Below are 21,830 nucleotides of genomic sequence, written 5' to 3'. Positions count from 1 at the left end.
AATGAGGAGAAGATGGGCGACTCCACCCATGAGAACGTAATTGAAGGGCAGGTGTACATCAACATCTCTCCACCTATAACGCTCTGCAATTCAGTTGCTTCCTCCGGGAGCGTTCGCCCTCGTTCCCGCAGCTACGACCGGAACCTAGACAAGACTCCTTCTTCTCGACTCGGATCGCTGGAGCGGATGCTCAGCTGTCCCGTCCGGCTCAGTGAGAGCGCGGCCCCGAGCCCACCACCTCCACCACGTGTCACTTCTTTTGCAGAAATAGCGAGGAATAAGAGAAAAAATGGAGGATCACCATCACAGAAGGGTGGCTTGGAGGCTACGTCCATACACTCCCACTCTTCTGGAGAGTTTTCGCCCATCCTGGAAGACCTTCAACAGGGCCAGTGCCACAGTCTGCCACCGCTCACCCGATGCCACAGCCAGGGGAGCTATGATATGCCGTCCCCACACAGATCACGGAGCACACCACTGCGAGAGTCACCGGGGGGAGCGGGAAATCAGGCTCGAACCAAAGCAGAAGGTAAGAAGTTTTGTCCGGCATGATGTTTTGACACCGTTACAAATCAGCAGAAAACCAAGCTAAAGTCATTTTTTTCTACATAAACTCATTATACATAATGAGTAAGGCCATCTCAAAAAATTGAAATCAATGTGAAATCAAACTATGATGCATATAATCTCCTAATAAGATTAAGAGACTTTAGCTTAGATTTCACTGAGTCACATATGGTTTTTTTTACTTTTGGGGACTGACTGAATTGTAAATGAGCTGGCTTGAAATGTAAATGCCAGTTGCTTGGTGGATACATGCTTAAAATAAGAACGAGGTATGAGGAAGCTGTTGTTGATTCATTGACAGCATGCTATGTTGCTATTTTTTCTTTGTCTTTTTATAAATCCTGCTATGCCTGTTGTTGTAAGAAGTAGTGGCCTCCAATTTTAAGCTAGTAGTAGTTCAGTTTTTGCATGACACATTTTTCGTCATTAGACGAGTGCGCGCATAAGGTAAACGCACCGCATAATTTTGAAACCCTGCGTACACTGTACAATGCGCATGCGTCGAATGTCTGTGTATGTTCGATTTTAAATAAACTATACTTTGTAAGGCTGTGTGTTCAACCTTGCGAGTTCGTTCTCGTACACATATAAAAACAAACTCGGGGCTTTACTGTATTTTGGAACTTGGTTGTATTGTAACATGAATGTAGGTTTTCGTGGTGATATTTATTGTGAACTTATCTAGCGTTTTCAGACCAAGTTTCACAAACATAATGTATTCTCAGCGATTTATTGATTAACTTTGTTGTAACCAGCCAGTTGCATAAACTTCTAAAACTAGTCTTAAAGCTCACGTAACACACGCTATTTCTGCATTTCTGATGTTAATCTGGAGTACCTATAGAGTATTACAAAGTATTACATCCTTTATATCTCCGAAGAGTCTTTAGTTTAATCTGATTTATAAAAGAAATATTAGCTTTACAGAATCTTTCCATTAACGTACGAAAAAATGAAGAAGGAGGAGTTACTACCGCAGGATAGAGTCATGCAACACTATACAACACTGTTAAACTTATGATTCACTACATGTTCGTGTCATTTATATAATATGCACGTGCCTATTTCCAACATAAGATCTTACTTACCGCATGCAACTCGTTACCCGGTTGGGAAAATCCAGAGCTTCAAACACACACGCAAAACTTCACTTCTATCCCGGATAATAAACTATATCCATTGTTTTCATAAGGCTGGCTTTCTTCTCCTTACATCTTTCGTGCCATTGTTGAGTTTTGAAATTAAACAAAGCTGTGTTGCGTGATAAGATGTTTGCAAGGTCTCCCGCTGATTGATGGGTGAGCGGGGTTTTCCGGGGGAAGTGTCCATATAAAAAAGTGATACGTATAGAAAACCCCTGAAACGTCAGCTGGACCTGTAATCGAAAAAAACTTTCCGAAACTTGTACGAACCCTGGCGAAGTGCATTCGGCACGGCACAGAAATACTCATCAACACGCCCAACTGCCTTTTTGACACTTTGCCTACGTTTAGCACGAGGAAACAACTCTATAACTGTCTTAATAAGTCAGAATGCTTGAAATACCATTGAACCCCCCTTTAAAAGTTAGTAATACATTTTTTTTCATTAATGTTTTAATTATGTTACATAGAAAGGTAGATTGGTCTAATTTAATTCCAAATAATAAGACTGATTATGCCTAACTAATTGCTAGTTAATCATATTCATTCTTAAGACGCAGTCTTCTCTTCATTGCTATGTTTATTCAACCGGCCACAGTTTTAGTTAATACTATCTGATAAAGAAAAATTAAACTATTTACATTTATGCACTTGCCAGATCTCTTTTCCTAAGGGACTTAGAGGGCATTCAATCCATACATTTTTTTATCTGTATGTGTGTTCCCTGTAGATCGAATGACCTTTGCATAGCTAATGCAGTGCTCCACCAAAGGACTTCACTCTAATTTTACTCTAAGCAGCTGTTTTAAATTTATTGTGTTGGCAAGCATGTCCTCTGTGGTTTCTAGGTGGTTACTAGGGTGTTCTGGAACTTCTGTGTGTTTGCAAGGTGGTAAATTACTGAAAAAGGCTACTATTGTCAATATCTACACTCTACAATGGCTGTGTTATTGACCCATGTTGGGTAAATGAAGTGGGTTTTTTTTTTTTTGAGTTACCGCCAAAATCAGTGTTGTATCAGGTTAGTATTAAAAAGTAAAAATAAAAAAACGATATCCGCCGTGTCATCTTTTCTCCATTATTTTCCATACCGCAACAAACGCCAGTCCTCCTTCTCTGCAGAATGCAATCAATACGGATAATTTTTTAAAAACAATAATGGTGGCGCGTTGAATACACAGGGAATCCTAGTTTTCCTCATCTACTTTGTACTTCGTGATCAACAAACAAACAAAAAAATTATCATTTTGATGGCATTAAAAAACCCGTGGTGGTTTTCTGTGGCGGGGAAGAAACGTAAGCCATCAAAATCGAATAATTTACTCTCACGTGCACTCGGGCAAAGGAAAATGCCGGCTGTTGCTTGTTCTCACACGACAGCATCAAACTTCTGTCATGCTAACACATTGATCCCAGGGGTGGTTTTAACCCAACTGCTGGGTTATTTTAACAACAATGCAACATTATGTCATTTTTAACCCCGCATGTGTTTTGTCCAATATTTACCCAACATTGGTCAAAAATAACCCAGCCATTTGTATGGTATTAAGCTTCCTAGAAATGTGTTAGGTCCCTCCATGATATTATAGTATATTTTCACCCAGTTTTGATCATTTCTCAAGGCAATCACTTGGAAAAGTAATAGTACACACCTCTCCTCAACAAAGCTGAAACGGAAGTCGCAATTGGGCCTTTTCCCTATCACGACGTACTGTATATCGAGTGAAACAGCTTCTAAAATGAGAAAAAAAGTAGGGCGGACTTTGGAATTTCGTCCATAGAGAACTGATCGGATTGTTGGAAGTTGGGTCGTGTTGCTAATTGCAAATCACTGCGATCTTTTCCCTGGCAGAAACCGGTCTCTTATAGCCCCACCCTTGTGCCATTCCTCGTGACGGGAAGTAAAGAGGTCATTTCACGGAGTGGAGGAGATTAGCGTTTTTGATTAAAGAATATGAGGGCACAAATAAAAAAATATAATTTACAGTAAACACTACAATTATTCAAAAATAAGAATTGGACATTTTAATTTCATGGCAATTAAGATATCATTTATGACAAAGTTGGTTGTTATCATTATGTCAAACTTCCTCTTGATTTTCTAAAATGTTGTACAGATAATTACAGTTAACAAATTGCTAAATTGCTAGTTTGTCAAAAAAAATTGATATTGCAGGTTTTGTTAAAAAAAAGGAAGATATTGATTACAGAAAAATTAGCTTGCATGTGTGTTTTACTGAAACATACATTATTCATATAACCCCATTCAACATGGGTGGTATTAAATTGAGGTGCTGAGTAACAAATAAAATAAAATAATATATATATTTCTTTGCTTTGGCAGTTACTGTTTTTCCCCACACTCTCCAAATAAATGGTAAAAAGCTGTCATTGGGATGTCACCCTTTACAAAGCTCTAATACGTACCATTTAGGTACAGATGTGAGGTACCACTATGTACCTGTGAGGTACTAATATGCACTCTTTAGGTACAAAGGTATACTTTTTGAAAGGGTACCGCCACAGTGACAGCTTTTGTATCTTTTTTCTGAGAGTTACAGTAACATCTGCATTTGATTCACTGAAGAACTGCAAACTGTGGCATATTGTTGAATATTTCGTCAGTATGTCTCTCTTACACGTTTATATTTACCCCAGTAAAGGAGACAGGGTGTGTCAGTCTTGACCTCACCAGTGTCATACCGGGCACAGCCTTGTTCTTCCTTTAAAAGCCATGTTTGTCTGAGTATCGTCTTTGTGCTTTGCTGCCCCCGCTGGCTGTGACTGTGTACTGCAGTGTACTGTGAGCTCTGTCACCCGAGTTCTCAGGCATGCAATGCAAACAGGTTGCGTAATAGCTGCGTGACGTTTCACACACACTGTGTACCGGTCAAAGCACGTATAAACACACAGCAGAGGTGTATTGTGTACACATTGACACAGAGGAGCAGTAAGAACCGTCTTTTCCTTATGTTGGTCGTCCTGTTTTTGTGTAATTTTTTTTGGAAAGTCATTTTTGACGCAGTGACTGCAGCTCTGTGGTCGACAAGGGTGATTTCCTGATGTTTTTTATGTGTGTAACTGAGTTTCTGTTTCTTTTACAATCCTTTCTAAGATGTTAGCTTTTGCTTTTTTGTTATTACTGTGCTGGATTACTTTATGCTGTGTCATTGCCTCTATGGTTTATGATCAGATGTAGTATGAGAAGTCTTTTCAGTTATAATGATTTATAAAGCACTTTAGATAATGTTAATGCTTGTACTATTGCTGTTGGCTAAATGCTAAATGCTGTACTGGGTACTACTGATACTGTGTGCTGTAAAATCTAATCCCATGTATTTAAAAGGATAGTATACCCAAAAATGACATTTTGAAAATTGAAAAGCCCCATTGACTACCACCGTATTCTTTATTCCTACTACTGCATGGAAGTCAATGGGGCCTCTGATTCCTTAAAATATCTTCATTTGTCCCCAGAGTACACATGCAAAGTTTTAGCTCAAAATATCATATAGATAATTTATAATAACATGTTAAAATTGACACTTTGTAGGTGCAAGCAAAAAATGTGGTTTTTTGGGTGTGTCCTTTAAAATGCAAATAAGCTGATGAAATTCAAACACTGATCATAATGATGGTGGTTTGTTGCAATTAAAACTGAATTGTGCTGTCAATTATTTTCTCTTTTTCTCTTTCTCTCTGCCCTAAATGGCTGTGCCGTGGTTGGGTACTGCAGATTAAGGGGCAGTATTATTATATTAAGATCTCCTTATGACATCATAAGGAGAGACAAATTTCAATGACCTATTTTTCACGTGCTTGCAGAGAATGGTTTACCAAAACCAAGTTACTGGGTTGATCTTTTTCACATTTTTTAGCACTGGGAACCCAATTACAGCACTTAAACATATAAAAAGTCAGATTTTCATGCCATGGACCCTTTAAAAAATGTTCTCATTCCCTCTCTCATTTCTTTTAGGTGGCCTATCTAGCTCCACAGACTCTTCTCCAGCTGTCGTTCGCTATAGCAAAGATCAGCGACCGACCTCCTTACCCATTCAGCCCTTCACTTTCCAGCACCAGTTTGGAAAACCACAGACGAAGCCCATCCTTCCACTTTTGGACGGATACATCAGCCATATGCAGGCTCGGGGGGCCGCGGCACCCGAAGGTGGTGAAGACGACACTGAAGAAGACAACGAACGACCTCATGGCTCTTCCGATGTCCCGACAACAGTGCGGCCATCTCCGCTGGGGAGCTACTCTCCAGTTCGCCTCCAGGGTGCGCCGACATCTTCCGGAACCTGCTCGACTTGCACTCCGACCCCGCCTGGTCCAAGACCACCTCGCTCCATCTCTTGTCCCATCTCGGCCGGTCTCCTGCCCCAGCATACGCCACCTGGATTGGCCGAGACTCAATCCAAACTTGCTCCCTTACCTCCTACACCTCCTCCTCTTCCTTTGATGAAGAAGAGCCCGCTAATGCCAGCTCTGCCAACTAGAAGTCATTGTTTTCACCGTGGGGGTTTGTCCGCTCTGCCAACACTTCCAAGTTCAGGGCTCAGTCCTCTCGGAAAGTTGGAGCCAGCGCCACAGGAAGAGCCAGTGAAGGTTTTACCGACGTGTGTTACACAACCAAAAACTAATGGTGGGTCTGGTTGAATGTATTATTGATTTGTGCCTGTTTATTGATTATTTAAAGGAAAAGCTGATAGTTAATACACAAAAATAAGTTATTTCGCATGTACGAGTGGATAAGTAAGAAAGAAGTGTGATGTTTTCAGTATGCACTTATTTGAACCTGTGTAACTGGATCTGTATTGATCTCTTAAGTGTTAGCGAACATAAAGCTTCTATACTTAGATCTTGGCTTTCCTTTTCTTTAACTGTTGCTAACAACTTCTCTTTATTATCTGTCATGTTTCTTTTTCTGCCTTTATGTTTCGATTGGTTATTTCTATAATTTCATCTTATACTTTCTCTTGTTTTTCTTATTCATACATTCACCCACCCATCCATGTCTTTTCCTTTTATATTCCTTCTATTGTTGCAACCTTCCCTCTTTCTTCCACTTCGCCCCATAGTTCACCACCTCTCCCCGCAGGCACTAAAATGGAGAGAGTACAGGCGAAAGAATCCTCTGGGTCTGGAGCGTGGTAAAGACGGACCCTCTCATTCGCTATCTTGTGCTCTGGAAGGCTCCAAGAGACCTGGAGCTCGTGTCATGCGACGCAATGTGTTCGATTTCCCGCCGACCAATCAACCACTCAGCTTCAGCAGATTGAATGGTGCTAAACCAATTCAAGTCACCCAAAATGCCAAAAGAAATGCTCAGTTTGTTAAAGGATTAGTCAATTTTCTTAAAAAAAATTCAGATAATTTACTCACCACCATGTCATCCAAAATGTTGGTGTCTTTCTTTGTTCAGTCGAGATGAAATGATGTTTTTTGAGGAAAACATTCCAGGATTTTTCAAATTTTAATGGACTTTAATGGACCCCAACACTTAACAGTTTTAATGCAGTTTCAAATTGCAGTTTCAAAGGACTCTAAACGATCTCAAACGAGGCATAAGCGTCTTATCTAGCAAAACAATTATCATTTTTGGAAATAAAAATTTAAAATATGCACTTTTATCTTCCTCCGGTCCTGTGACGCGCCAGCGTGACCTCAGGTAATGCGTCATCACTTCAAGTTACATATATGCGTTTCGTGACCTTTCCACGTCATTACGGAATTACATGAGGTCGCGCTGGCGCGTCATAGGACCGGAGGAAGACGAGAGATTGTGGTTTAAAAGTGCATCGTTTTGCTAGATAAGACCCTTATGCCTTGTTTGAGATTTTTTAGAGTCCTTTGAAACTGCAATTTTAAACTGCATTAAAACTAATAAGTGTTGGGGTCCATTAAAGTCCATTAAAATGGGAAAAATCCTGGAATGTTTCCTCAAAAAATAAAATTTCTTCTCGACTGAACAAAGAAAGACATCAACATTTTGGATGACATGGTGGTTAGTAAATTATTTGGATTTTTTTTTTAAGAAAACAGACTAATCCTTTAATTACAAATGTAGTTATGAACATTTGAACGTTACAATGACATGATACCTTTAATGACGACATCACCGGGTTGTTTAATTTTCTTTTTATGTTAACAAATGAAGAGCTCAGATACAAAAGTGTAAGTGCATCTGTCATATTTTCTTATAAATTAGCATTTTTTTATCAGACTCTTAATGGATTCTGCCAATACACCTGTATTTATAAATGGCATGAGGCTGGGATTAAGCAAATTTGAAGGTAAAATGTGTGCAGATAGCATTCGTTTATCTAATTTTTAGCATCTTTTGCATCTGAGCTCCTCAATTATTGGTCAAGCTGTGTTATTGTTTGATGTATATGTTTACGTATTAATCAGTTTTGTCTTGTTTTTGTTTATAGGTCAGGCATTGAGGCAATTGCCCCAGTGTTACAGCGACTTCCTGCCAGATTATTTTTCTCAGACAGAGCGCCCCCCAGAGGAATTCTGCTTATCTCCAGATGGTAACACAGATGAATCCATCTCAATAGATCTGACACAGAAGAGAGGTTTGTGTGTTGGTTTTTAAATCTGTGTTATCTTTTAAAAAATTCTTTTTTTTGTAAAATATTGTCATGCAACATATTGCTGAATAAATCACAGCAAGTGGATCGGTCGGGTTGGGTCAGCTTCCTTTTGGGGGCTTTTCCACTGGGTGCAGTACGTAGTACCCGATACTTTCCGATACTTTTTTTAGTTCCACCTCGGTTGGGGTTCCAAGCGACCCGAACTGATACCAAAATGTGATGCAAAAACACTGTAGATCACTGATTGGTCTGAGAGAATTGTCACTACCGGGGTCATCGCTATAATGTAAAATAAAAATTAGCTTTACCTTCATGCTAGCTTGCGCTGTCTCGAGCAAACATGTTGTCACCTGTGCTCTGCTGTAAGTTCCCGAACTCCCTTTTTGCGATGAAAAACATCCACAGCTGGAGAATCAGGAACACCATAACAGTTTTTTTCCAGACTTGCAGTCTGTGGCGGCACATTTGAGACGCACATGTCCGCATATATGCTTAAATGCAACTTAAATGAGGCTCATCAGAGTACTATACAATGTAAAGTGCCATTAGAAAGGAATAGATCATACAGATTGCCATATTGCTTAAGACATTTAAGGTACATTTAAGGCTTTTATGGAGCTTTAATAGATTTTGGCTGTTTTTACATTACATTTGATCTATAGTCAATAATAGTGACTGCGTTTACATGCAGCCAATAACCCGTTCAAATCCGGAATATTAGCAATAACCCGGTCGCGCACGTCCATGTAAACACCGGCAAAAACCCGAATATGCTCATATTCCTGTTTTTAAAATCCCGAATATTACCCCTGGGTTACCTCTTTTCTAACCCGAAATTTTGGTCATGTAAACGCGCATCGGGATATTCCCATCAAAAGGAACATTGATTTGTGTACTGCGCATGTTCTATTCGCAAGGAATCTTGGTCTTTTGAGTAGAGCAACTTCTTGTATGCGCCAAAAAACCCGCAGGGAGTAGGCTAGAGGTAAGCATGGTGAGAGAGATGCGCCACACTTTTAGAGCGAGGAGGAAAACAATTGCAACAACCGCGTTTTTCACGTTAAATTAATATATAGCTCTTCTTGTTTTTCAAAGCATACATGTATAATAAAGATTGTCAATAGTTATGAGAGTAACTTGTTTTTTTTTGTGTGAATTTGAATTAAAAATGTAATACTATGCTATTCATATTTCGTTAAATACAGTGAATGTGTGAAAAAGTTAAAGATGACAGAATAACTGTAGCGTCGTCTGCATCTTGATGCAGTTTTTAAGATTAAAATTACTTTAATTTAACTGATCAACACAAATACAAAGCGGCATATAACTGATTGCTTACCAGCATTAAAACCACTTAAAATAAAAACCTTAGGTTTTTTCATGTATACAGCGTCCGCTCCGTGGATAAGGATGTTGCAATAACGCCGGTGGCTTTATTATTAACTGACTGAATACTTATACCTGACATTTAGATATGAAAGTTTATCATCAACAGTACCTGCGTGAAACATTATAAACATTGGTGATCATCTGCCGACTCGACTGTTTTTGCACGTTCTCAACGGCTTTTCGTTCTATCCGCGTGAGGTAAAAATTTTTGTTCTGTACTTTTTTACTTGCGTGTATTTCTACATATTTTCGCCCAAGTAACACTCAGGATATAATGTAAGTTATTATAGATAGCATATAAGCTTGTTCTGAAAGGATGACAATTATAAAAATTATCCATCCAGCTTAATTTAGCCAAAATAATGATTCATTCGTTTTCATACTTATAGATGTTAATTTATCTACTAATATATTATTGAAAATGCCATAAATAAATATTCATTGCCTTCTGTCAGCTATTGCATTCGTTTTGTACATTTACAGGTGCATGAATACTGTCTAATTTTAATTTCTTTAAGACACTGTTGTGTTCTGTATTTACCGATGCTCTGTAAATATGCACTTAAAAAACCTTCTTGTTAGAAAATCGTTCTTCAATAAATTTTTTTTTCAAAAATATATTTAGCTGAAGGCTAGTATAGCTTGTTAATCTTTTTCTCATAAAAGGAAAGACATGTAACTTAGCCTACCCTGCTTCTACATCGGTGCAGCTTGTTCTGGATTTAAATAATAATTTTATTTTAGTAAATGAAGGCGGTAAAATCGCATTGCGCAATAGTGAGCCACGCAAAATCACCGCATTTACCTTTTAATCACAGTTTACATCGGGATATTGCTAATTCCATGTATACAGGGGTAACTCTCTCTGCTCACGCATGTAAACGGGTTATTCCGAATGTTTCAGAAACCCGAAACCCGACCTTAACCTGACCATAACCCGAATATTTACAGCATGTAAACGTAGTCAGTGATGGCTGTAGCTCCTAAAAGAATTTTGGGAATATTGTAATGCACATGCCCATCTGTGGAGAATGCTAAAAATGTCCTTGCAAGTATTTGAGAGTGTTCAGTGTCTTTGATGTCATTCCCACCGAGGCCATCTGTCAATCAAACAGCACATGTGCTTTACCTTTATCTCCTAGACTGACATTCAGTGAAGAAAAGCATCTGCACTGCATTAATGCATGTTTTTTACTGTCAATGGTTCATTTCATTTTTGTCTCCTCTGTGTTATTTGCTTTTAGGTTTGGTCAAGGCCATAAACACAGCAGTTGATCTGATCGTTGCTCATTTTGGCACCAGCCGTGATGCTGGTGTTAAGGTATAATTTTCATCTGGAACATACTTTGTGTGTTTATTACTTTGATTAGTTAAATCACATAAAATGTACCCTGTGTCTTCACCCCCTTTGTTTCTCTGTCTATCTCAGGCTAAATTGGGGAATAGTTCTGTCAGTCCTAATGTGGGTCACTTGATTTTGAAGTACCTGTGTCCTGCCATTCGTGAGATACTTCAGGATGGACTGAAAGCATATGTACTGGATTTGATTATCGGGCAACGCAAAAATCAACCTTGGAGTGTAGTGGAGGCCTCCACACAACTGGGTAAGAGAGGATCATGAGGATGATGTTAATGATGCTATACATGGGAAAATGCTAAAAAAAATTATCCCCTCTGCTCCAGGTCCCTCTACACGGGTTTTGCACAGCCTATTTTCTAAGGTTTGCCAGTATTCAGAGCTGACCAATCACAGTATGAGGTTCAACGCCTTCATCTTTGGCCTGCTAAAGTAAGCATTGCTGATTCTTTAAAGTCTGTTTGTCTTTCTTCTAGTGTCACATCTTCCAAAGCACAGTTTGTACAATGACTGTTTTTTATTTACTTAAACTTACTCTCATAAGAGCATTAGTCGACTACTTATAAGTTCCTTATAGTTAGTAGAATGTCTGTTGGGTTATCATTACAATAAAGTGTTAGCAGATATAAAGCAGACAGTCTACTGATACTGTAATGACTGGTAGATGAGATAAAGCTGAAAATTTACTTATATGTTTAAAGTAACTCAAAATGTGAAGGTTCACATTATAACGATAACTTCAAAAAATAAAAAAATCGTTTTGTATTAAAGTGAATAGCGGTGTTCACACCACCACTATAACGATAAAGGTACTATAAATGATATCATTGGGATCACTTTCTGAATTTTTTCCAACTGATAAACAATAAATCATTGACAGCCAATCAAATCTATTTGAACTTAAAGGAAAACACCACCGTTTTTCAATACTTTGCTATGTTTTTACCTCAATTTAGACGAATGAATACATACCTATCCTTATTCTATGCGTACACTTAATCTTTGTACAGCGCGTTGTGAATGTGTTAGCCTTTAGCCTAGCCCCATTCATTCCTTAGGATCCAAACAGGGATGAATTTAGAAGCCACCAAACACTTCCATGTTTTCCCTATTTAAAGCACAAAATAAAACGTGGCGATTTTTTTAAAGCGGATAATAATCAGAACTGTATTTTATATATTGTAATTTATTTTTTTATTAAATCTGCAAAATAAGTTAATGCCATTAAAGGTGATTTGTGTGACTGAATTAACAAGGTTATCATTATTGTCCGGTGATGTGCATACTAATATAGTTGTCGTTAAAGTGTGAACGTCCCTTTACTGTACACAATTCTGTTTTATTAAGGGCAATATATAGCAATATTTAATTTAAAGGGATAGTTCACCCAAAAACGAAAATTCTGTCATCATTTATGTTACAAACGTGTATTACTTTCTTTTTTCTGCTAAACACAAAGGAAGATATTTTGAACAATGTTTGTAACCAAACCATTTTTAAACACCAATGACATCCATAGTAGGGATGGGCATGAGTACTTGATTGCTCGAGTACTCGAACGTAGCATCGATGACTGATCACGAAAACCATGATCATGTAGGTTTATTTATTTATTTATTGTGGACATGGCGGCATTGGATGTCTGGTTAGCGTTACAAGCACATGTGGTAGTAAAGACTGGGTCTGGAGATGCGTGTTTGACGTCGTGTCGAGCTACGCACACCGGAGTATGACATTAGTAACATTACCATGCATGATTAAAAAACAAACAGATAATCCCGCGCCGCAACAACAACCCGCCGATCCCATGAAGCCGTCCACACCTCACATCACTGAGGCACTATGGTTTAAAAAGGAAGCCGTGATTTTCGGAAATACAGTCAGTCAGGTGCAAAATGTACAGCGCCGCCAAAAGTTCAAAATTTAAACATCAAATGTCAAGAGATACCAGAGAGCCACACAAGCATAAACAATACATCTTGATGGAGAACAGGTAAGGGGATAACATGACACAGCTAATCGCTAAAATGATAGCAAGAGACTTAAAGGCAAGCTGCTTAATATTATGAAGCTTGTGCTTTGACTGGACGTGTTTAAAAACCCGCTGTTTATGGTGCACATCCACATGGAGTTAAACTTTCTGTACATAACTTAGTTGAAGTCTTGCATTTTGTGCAGATAGATGCATGCTGTATATAAGGCTTAATATTACGTAGAGTGCATCATATAGAAAGCGCTTCGGTTTGTGTTTATTAACCCTTTAGTTTCACTTCATCACGCAGCTATTCCTGTTAGAAGTTTCTGTTAAAAACATTTAATTCATTAATAATCTAGTACGTGTTCATTGTTCTGTCATAGTTTCTTCAAAATTAAGTTTTATTCACGTGATTTTTCTAAAAATATTTAAATTTTCATCATGACGTGTATGCCCCGCCCCTTTGATTGCCCCACCCCCAGTTAATCTAGTACTCGTTCTTCAGACCTATGGATTAATCGAAATGAAAAAATGACATAAATGCACATCCCTAATCCATAGTAGTAGTTTTTCTAATATGGAAGTCAATGGTGCTTCTGTTCTGTTTCCTTCTTTATAACAAATATTTTGTGTTTAGCAGAACAAAAAAGTTTATACAGGTTTGTAACAACATAAGTGTAAGTAAATCGTGACATAATTGTCATTTTTGGTAAACTATCCCTTTAAATAAAATGTAAATACATTTGTTGCATAGATTTTTGGAAAAGCATTCGCATCAAGAGCCAACCTATGATGATATCAAAAGCTTTTGCAGCAGAGCTCTGGTGTATGCGTTTTTCAGCACTTAAACCAGTCAGGCATGAAAACCTCTCATCTTGCAGCTCTGCAATGGGATTTTTAAAGCCTTTAAAAATCTTCAAAGGCTTCATTTCTGCTTTGATGGGTCTTGACATAGTCAGCTCAGCTTCTGTGTAAACTTTCTGTACTCCACCGCCATTAAACTTGGATTAAGACACACAGCACTTTGATCATGGGTTTGAATTATGAATTCTGTTACATGATTATCTCGGTCTCTGTCTCTCTCTCTCTTTTTCCATGAGATCAATAGTGAGCAAAATAATATCTTTTTTTTTTACCTTAAAACACATTTCTCTATTATAAATGAAAGTATTTCTGTTATTGCATAGCATTGTTCAAGATTTATGTGTCCGTCCTTTATAAAACTGCCTTCTTATTTTTTACATTTTTTTTTAGCTTGCGTTCTCTGGAATTCTGGTTCAATCACATCTATATGCACGAAGGTAAGAAGTCGTCTTTACACACATGCACATTTACTTAACACTCTTGAAAATGGAGACATACCATAATGAATTATATTCATTTTACAGCATTTCCTAATTTTTTAAGCATTATGCATTAGTGCAATTCTTAATTTGTTGTGTCCTGTTATTGACCTCCTCAGACATCATAGCAGCACACTACCAACCATCGGGTTTTCTACCCCTATCTCAAGGGGCGTGCCAGCCGATGTTCGAAGAGATTCTGCTCCTATTACAGCCACTGTCGCTGTTGCCCTTTGACCTTGATCTGCTGTTTGAGCCACACCAGCTACAGAAAGGAGAAGAACATCTAAGACGCAAAGAACAGCTGTGTTCAGCTCGTCAAGGCCTCGACCAATCAGACCGCTCCACCTTCCAGCTCATGAGAGAGAGTGGAATGGAGTCTGGCGCACAGGAAGAAGAGATGGTGCACCAAAGAGAAAGATTTATGCTGGGAGAAGAACATGCCAGGATTAGGATGGAGAGTGCTGGATTAAAAATGAAAAGAGATGGGCGGACGTGTGATGGATCAAGCCGTGACTCGCTGGCTAAGGAGGCAGGCAAAGAGTGTTTACGAAAGAGTGACGAAGGAGGCGAAGGGTGCGCTGGCAGGATGAAGGGAGTTGGAGAAGACAGCGAGAAGGAGAAAAGGAGAGAACGAGATGGAGACGCGGCCAGACAGAGAATCCGACAAGCTGGCTGGTGGTACCAGTTAATGCAGAGTTCACAGGTTTACATTGACAATTCTACCGAAGGGTCAAAGTTTGTCAAGTGGGAGAAGAGGAAGAAAGGAGGCATTGAGAGTCATAGGCAAAGCCATCCACCTCTTAGAGAAGGTGTAGTTGAGGGGGCTGAGGCTGTTCAGCGGACGGATGAACGGCTGGAACAGAGCAGTAGCAATACAAATAGCGTCGTCAACCAAACAGCATTGCCTGAACCCACAAGAGCCACAAAGAAGAAGCCATCGTGGATGGGAAGTCCACCAGAATCAGTGCTTACCGAGCTGAAAAAGAGTAAGGAGAAGGTGCCAGACTCTCAAGATGCAGGCGAAGGGGTTCAGACTCAGGGAACAGGGGAAGATGGGTCAACACAGGGGCTGCGTTGGGGGCGGCTGTTTGGAGTTGGAAATCCAAGCAAGATGGAGAAAAATGACCAGAAATCAGTCAGGAAACAACGGTGAGTTGTTGGGCACTGCTGTTGCTAAGAATACAGTCCCGCAGGTATATTTTTGTAGGCTAACCAAGAGGTTAGCAGGACACAGGTGCCCTTGCAAAAAAGGCCTTTCATATTTTCCACAAACTTTTTGGGTTATCGCAGAAAATAAAAAACAAAAAATACTTTTTGTTCAGCAAGTTTTTTTTAAGGATTTTTGTTTAAGTGTAAAACACAAAGCTTATTTTTTTGTGATAATCTAAATGTCTATGGGAAAAGCAAATGGGCTTTTTTGCTAGGGGACCAGTGTCCCAATAACTTTTGGGTTGGCCTACAAAAATATAATCTTTGCGGCACTTTGTGGGTATGACCGCTCTGGCAACGTGCGTAAAATGAATCAATCAATAAAGACTAATGATTTTCTGGGAAGGGAGGGGCGGTGTACAGAAGTTGTGGTGGAGGTGCTTGCAAACCTGTGTGCATGGGTTGTAGCTAAAGTGACCATGAAAAAGGTGTTTTTAGTGTAAAATGCACAAGGTTATGGTAAAGTTGATGTCAGGTTTAATTGTTGGTCAGAAATATGTTGTTTAGTTATAGAGATAGTCAAGTAGAAAGAATTTTAGTCTTGCATGACTGAAATAGCAGCCCGGAGGCATTGCAAACATGGAAGCTTAATAGCACGACTTCCCTAAAGGGACTTTGGGTTACAATTAGAGATGCACAGATATTGGCTGATAGTTTAAAAACACCCGCTCGTCATGGCCGATGTATCCTGTCAATCAAAAGAGAACAAGAACATGCAATAAATTGGGGTCTGTGTATAGAAAATGTAAATAAACATCAGAAGTTTAATGCAGTGGTTCTCAAACTGGGGGCCCCAAGGTTGTGCCGGGGGGCCCCAGTTTTAGGAAATTTTTTAAACTACATTAAATTATCATAAATTGTGTGTAATTAAACCTTAGAAAAATAAGGCTACTAATGAACAGCATTACATTGTAAATTTTAAAAAATTTTCTTTAATTAAAATCTTATGTTTTAGCATGTTTTATGTTATACATTTTCTTTGGGGGCCACACAGGGCACAAGTGGGGGCCACCGTACACAAGGGGGGCCGCACTCTGAAAAAGTTTGAGAACCACTGGTTTAATGTTCAATATTAATGGTCTTTATATGAATAAATTACATTTAGAAATTTTTTTCTTCAGAATTTAGTTACAAGTTAATATAAGCACCAAACTATCTGAATAATCAGTCCTTCCAGAAAAACGCGAGTTTTTTTGTGATTGTTACGGGCAAAAATCCTTGATCTTGTGGCACGTTTTCTTAAAGAAATGTGATGGAATATGTGGGATATTTATGCAATTGTATGCGATGAAATTGCAAGAACTTGCAAAAACTGCTTGCAAAAAATTTTCAATGATGTTCATGTCACACAATCACGTCACTCCATAACGTTCCCATGGCAACATGGGACATGGCTGCGCTTGTGTGAAGTAAATGCAACATTTTCAAATTTCTGCTAAGATATGTGATTTTTTTTTTGCGCATGGAAATCTGCAATTTATGCTGCGAAAGTGCGGCGTATTTGAAAAAATTTGCCCCCTGCATAAATATGCGGACTTTGGATGATTATGGGTTGAATCATGTGATCGCATAATCACGTTTTTCTGGAGGGACTGAATAATCGGCTGTCGGTATCAGTTGAAAAATTTAATATCGGTGCATCTCTAGTTACAATGATACAAGGCTTTCAAATAAAGAATTTAATTTAATAATTTTTTATAAGTTTACAGAACTCTTAAAGGGGACATATTATGAGATTTTTTAAAGATGTAAACTAAGTCTTAATCTAGGTCTGAGCAAAAGTGTGCCGTTTTGGGTGTGTCATTTAAAATGCAAATGAGCGGATGAAGTTTAAACACTGATCACAATGATGGTGGTTTGTTGTAATTAAAACTCAATTGTGCTGTCAAGTCCTTCTTTTCTCTCTCTTTCTCTCTGAACTAAATGGCTGTGCTGTGGTTGGATAGTGCAGATAAAAGGGGCGGTATTACCTTATTCTGACATCACAATAGGAGCCAAATTACAATGACCTATTTTTTCACATGCTTGCAGAGAATGGTTTACCAAAACTAAGTTACTGGGTTGATCTTTTTCACATTTTCTAGGTTGATAGAAGCACTGGGGACACAGTTATAGCAGTTAAACATGGAAAAAGTCAGATTTTCATAATATGTCCCCTTTAACTGAACCTGTTTTTTCTCAGGTTGCCATCTGGATGGTTGAGCCTTGACCGTTCTGTGTTGGATCTGGTGGCTTATACTGTTGGAGTGGGAAGAAAAGTGGAGCAACAATCTCTCACATTTCAATGTCAAGAATCCCAAGTTGGTCCAACTGAACAAGCACAAACACTAAATTCCCAAACACAAAGACAAGCCCCACGGTAATAACCTCTCATCAGCTGAACACATTACAGAAACATAGCAAGATTACTGCTTTACCTAATGAATGTTTTTTTTCCCATTTTCTTTCTCTTAGTGAAGTTAAGGCATTGTGCCATCATATTGCCACAGTGCCCGGTCAACTCAGTTTCAATAAAGGTGACGTACTGCGGGTGCTTAGCAGGGCTGATTCTGATTGGCTGCTGTGCGCTCTGGGGGACAGCGAGGGCCTTGTTCCCATCATATACATCACCCTGATTGAGGACAATCAAGAGACGCAGCATTGAAACTCTAAAGTTTGGGCTCTGCTAGAAAGAAGGGCGTAAGGCACGGCTGCTTTTCTGAACTGACACTAAGATATAAGTCTTGAGAGATTCATTTTGTGCATGTGTATGTGGACATCGATACACACTGACACACACACAGATATCACAGTTTGTGAAAAGGCCCTCTTTGTTTCCATAAAGCAGTGATATATAGAAAGTGTCGTTACTTAGTAGTCAAACTGTTTGCCATGAGCCACCAGGTTTGCAACTTAGCTTTTAAATCATGTCTATAGCCTTTTAAAAAGTACTAAGAAACCAAATGAAAATGTTAGATACACTAGACACTATTGGCACACATGCCTTGGATTTACTGTAAAATACTGTATTATTTTATGTAATCTAGATGTTAACCAACGTATGTGTTCTGCGACCCTAGTGTTGTGCATGTGCCTGTAATAGGCTGTGCGTAACCAAACTCATTCAGATACTCACCTTGGTCTTATGCGCGGGGTCAACAAACCTCTATAACTATGAAATCTATCTGAAAATGAAGAAAAGGGAAATGACTGAATAAGGGAAAGTCAGTAAGCTCGCCATCTATTTTGAAGTCTACCTGCCTTCTAAGTGCATTAACATGTAATATTAACAGACTCAGCCTTTTGGATGACAACATATTAGCCTGTCAAATTCATGAAACAGTCTTGACCGATGTAAGCTGCTTTGACAGGTAAATGGTTCGTTCCTTCTTTTCATGGTTTTCACGCTTATAAGAGACAATTAATAGCAAGGTTGTAATGCATGCAATGATGTGCACAACAATGATTTCTAAAGAGTAAAATAAGCTTTGTCTGTTCCCTTAACTGTTCTGTATCCTAATAACAACTTTTGCACAGCCTGCAAAAGATAGAAAGGACGACGTTTCCGCTGTTGGTCTACTTTAGACAATTGTTTTGATTTATGCAACTTTGGAGTTGATGATAATAATTAATAATGTATAATTTATCTGTACACGGGTGTATGTATAGTAAGTGGACAAAGTAAAAAGAACGGAATTTAATGCGGTTTGGTGTTTCCCTCTAAACACTCATAAGACACATCATAAGATAATTTATTTATTCAATTATTTATCCATCCATACAGAGTTTGCTTTGAGCTAACAATATAAGCTTTAAATGCATCAATGTTTGATTGTTATACACAAATAACTAAAAGCCAATTTAAATAAAACATCCCTCTACTTTTGGACACAGAGGACAGTAATATTTAGAAAGAAATTGTGTACCAATGAAATGGCCCATGCGATATTGTGACGATACCCTGCATTTATGGGATAAATTTAACTCAAGATGAGGCCTTATGGATAGTAATGTGTATTATGATGGTTATTTCAGGAGTTGAGTAGTCACATTTGTTGGTGTTTTTATTAGTTGGGCACTTAGTATGGCCCTCGATATTATTTTGCTTTAAAATTGTATTTTGATTTGATTTTATCAAATTGAATTGTTAAGACATCTCTAGATGACAATGTTAAGGTTTGTTTTTGTTAAAACAGGTTTATTATGATTTTATTGTTTCTTATTTATGAAATGCGTTTGCCATTATTTTGTGTATTTATATTTGTAAATATGTTGCATTCTCATATAATTAAGAAAAATAAACGACATTATTAACTATTTGTTAATAACAACCTATAACACATTGTTATTGTTAAAAATTCAATACAAGAAACTATTCAGATCGTATGTACAATATATTGTTATGGGATGTATTGAGTAGATTAAAATGCTCTCACGCATAAAGCTGCGCAGTTTAGATTATAGTGCTGCTTTAGATCATTAATTTCTCACTCAACAGTTGTATGTTGGTCTTCCAAATACGCATTGCTTGTTACTGAAATTTAACCCATAAATATCATAGAGAGAGAGAGAGAGAAATTGTAAGAGAAAAAAGCTGTCTAGTGCCTTTTTTGAACCAATGTGTTTGCTTGTAGGAGTGTTTATACTCTTGTATTTCCTCACCAGTAGGTAGTGACATCCTAGTTCATTTCTTATGTGGGTGAAACTGGTCTTTACAAAATGTTTAAGAAACTGGCCTCAGATGTGGTTATAATCTGTTGGCACATTTCCATTCAGTTTGGTAGAGGATGAACACCAATGAAAGAAAGACTTGGTTTGATGATTGATGAATGTTTGTGTATTTATCTCTCTTTCTCTATCTTTCTCTCTCTAACGGTTTTGCTCATCCAGATTTTTTCTTGCCTGTATTGTAAATATGCCAGCTGTAGCACTTCCGTCCCCTCAGTGTGACCACGCTGTGCTTCTATAACATTATCACTATGTATGTATATCAATAACAGAGTGCTTATGTGATCACACATTAAATGTCTCCTGTCCTTCTTTTCCTCATTTGTGTGTTCATGATAGTAATGTTATTGAAAATGAAAATACTGTTGATGATGATTTGTTTACTAAATGTTTTATTATGCTATACAAAGTCAAGTGCTATAAAAGTACATAAATGTTAATTGAGAATTCAGAAACAAACAATTCATGTTTTGAGGCAGTTGTAGATTTAACTAGCAATTGTTTACGTTGACACGTTTTGCAGTTGCACACTTAAAAGAAACAAACATCACAGATTTCAAATGGTTTAAAGGTTATGATGGGAATTGTATGCTTGTGATCTTGGTTTATGCATCTCTAAATATTTAGTTTATAAAGCCACGCCCTCTTTAGTCTCTCTATTTCGTCATACATGTGGGGACACTGGCACTTGGGAATCCCAGACGGATAAACAAGGTAAAACGCACAAATACATGCTGAAGTAAAGCACGTAATGTGGTTATTTTGTGTAAATCTGTGTTAATATGGTATACGAGTCGCAAGAACGTAGTTCATAAGCGCTCGACAACCTCAGGCACGTGCATATGTTGACAAGTAACGGTGTTTATTTTTAATAGTTTATAGTGACAGTGTGACAACTTGTAAAGACTTGTTTGACGTTTACGCTGTTTAATTATTGTATAAACGTGAACATAATGTTCCGATCAGTCGCACAGATTCTCTCAATTTCAACCACATGTTTGTAGAAGATATTACGTCGATTTCATCATGCGGCGTTGCGCAGATCAATGGGTGTATGACATTGAAGTATCGCGAGAATGATTCTACAGCTTGGCATTCGAATGCTTCTCGCGATATTTACATACTTATTTATGTCTCGCAGCAAATAATAAATCCTACTAAAATCAAAGTGTACGTATTGAAAAATCGTTTCCTTGAATTTCTTGCATTTGAGTAATATTTATAAGCAAAGTTACAAGACAGGATGACCTTGATAATATAAACTTGACCGTTGTAATCGGTTCAAAAAAAGTTCTCACAGCTTCCGTCAAATGAATTAGAAATTTGTTACCAGAATAGTTTGAAAGCTTTATTCCCTTAGAGAAATAAATCATGATTTTACTACAAATAACAAAGTACCCATGGTTTTTGCCACAGTAACAATAATTTAGCCATGATTTGTATAGTAAAACTATGATTTTATGAATGATAATCAGTACAACACATAAGGTTACTACACTTTTATTACATTAGCCTACTAAATTTATACTATAT

The 21,830-nt window shown here is 38.0% G+C and overlaps 2 protein-coding genes across 3 annotated transcripts in view; both read left to right on the top strand.

Moving 5' to 3' along the window:
* rusc2 (RUN and SH3 domain containing 2) overlaps nucleotides 1–20,587 on the top strand; it is a 28,209-nt gene extending 7,622 nt beyond the window's left edge. Inside the window, exons 3-13 of one of the 2 annotated variants that reach the window (XM_065250775.2) lie at nucleotides 1–529; nucleotides 5,689–6,357; nucleotides 6,794–6,997; nucleotides 8,150–8,296; nucleotides 10,948–11,024; nucleotides 11,133–11,307; nucleotides 11,387–11,492; nucleotides 14,290–14,336; nucleotides 14,498–15,530; nucleotides 17,773–17,949; nucleotides 18,045–20,587. In XM_065250775.2, the coding sequence (XP_065106847.2) occupies nucleotides 1–529; nucleotides 5,689–6,357; nucleotides 6,794–6,997; nucleotides 8,150–8,296; nucleotides 10,948–11,024; nucleotides 11,133–11,307; nucleotides 11,387–11,492; nucleotides 14,290–14,336; nucleotides 14,498–15,530; nucleotides 17,773–17,949; nucleotides 18,045–18,234 (3,354 nt within the window). In that variant the 3' untranslated portion in view covers nucleotides 18,235–20,587. The remainder of the gene's footprint in view (nucleotides 530–5,688; nucleotides 6,358–6,793; nucleotides 6,998–8,149; nucleotides 8,297–10,947; nucleotides 11,025–11,132; nucleotides 11,308–11,386; nucleotides 11,493–14,289; nucleotides 14,337–14,497; nucleotides 15,531–17,772; nucleotides 17,950–18,044) is intronic. The other variant, XM_065250776.2, reaches the window with a different exon arrangement.
* A 364-nt stretch (nucleotides 20,588–20,951) lies between these two features.
* Nucleotides 20,952–21,830, top strand: part of acacb (acetyl-CoA carboxylase beta) — a 47,452-nt gene continuing 46,573 nt past the window's right edge. Inside the window, exon 1 of the mRNA XM_065250765.2 lies at nucleotides 20,952–21,011. The gene's annotated coding sequence lies outside the window, so the exon portion shown is untranslated. The remainder of the gene's footprint in view (nucleotides 21,012–21,830) is intronic.

The sequence above is a fragment of the Paramisgurnus dabryanus genome, chromosome 5, assembly GCF_030506205.2.
Source record: "Paramisgurnus dabryanus chromosome 5, PD_genome_1.1, whole genome shotgun sequence".
NCBI lineage: Eukaryota > Metazoa > Chordata > Actinopteri > Cypriniformes > Cobitidae > Paramisgurnus > Paramisgurnus dabryanus.
The sequence above is the reverse complement of the archived record's forward strand: the minus strand, read 5'-3'. Positions and strand labels throughout refer to the sequence as shown.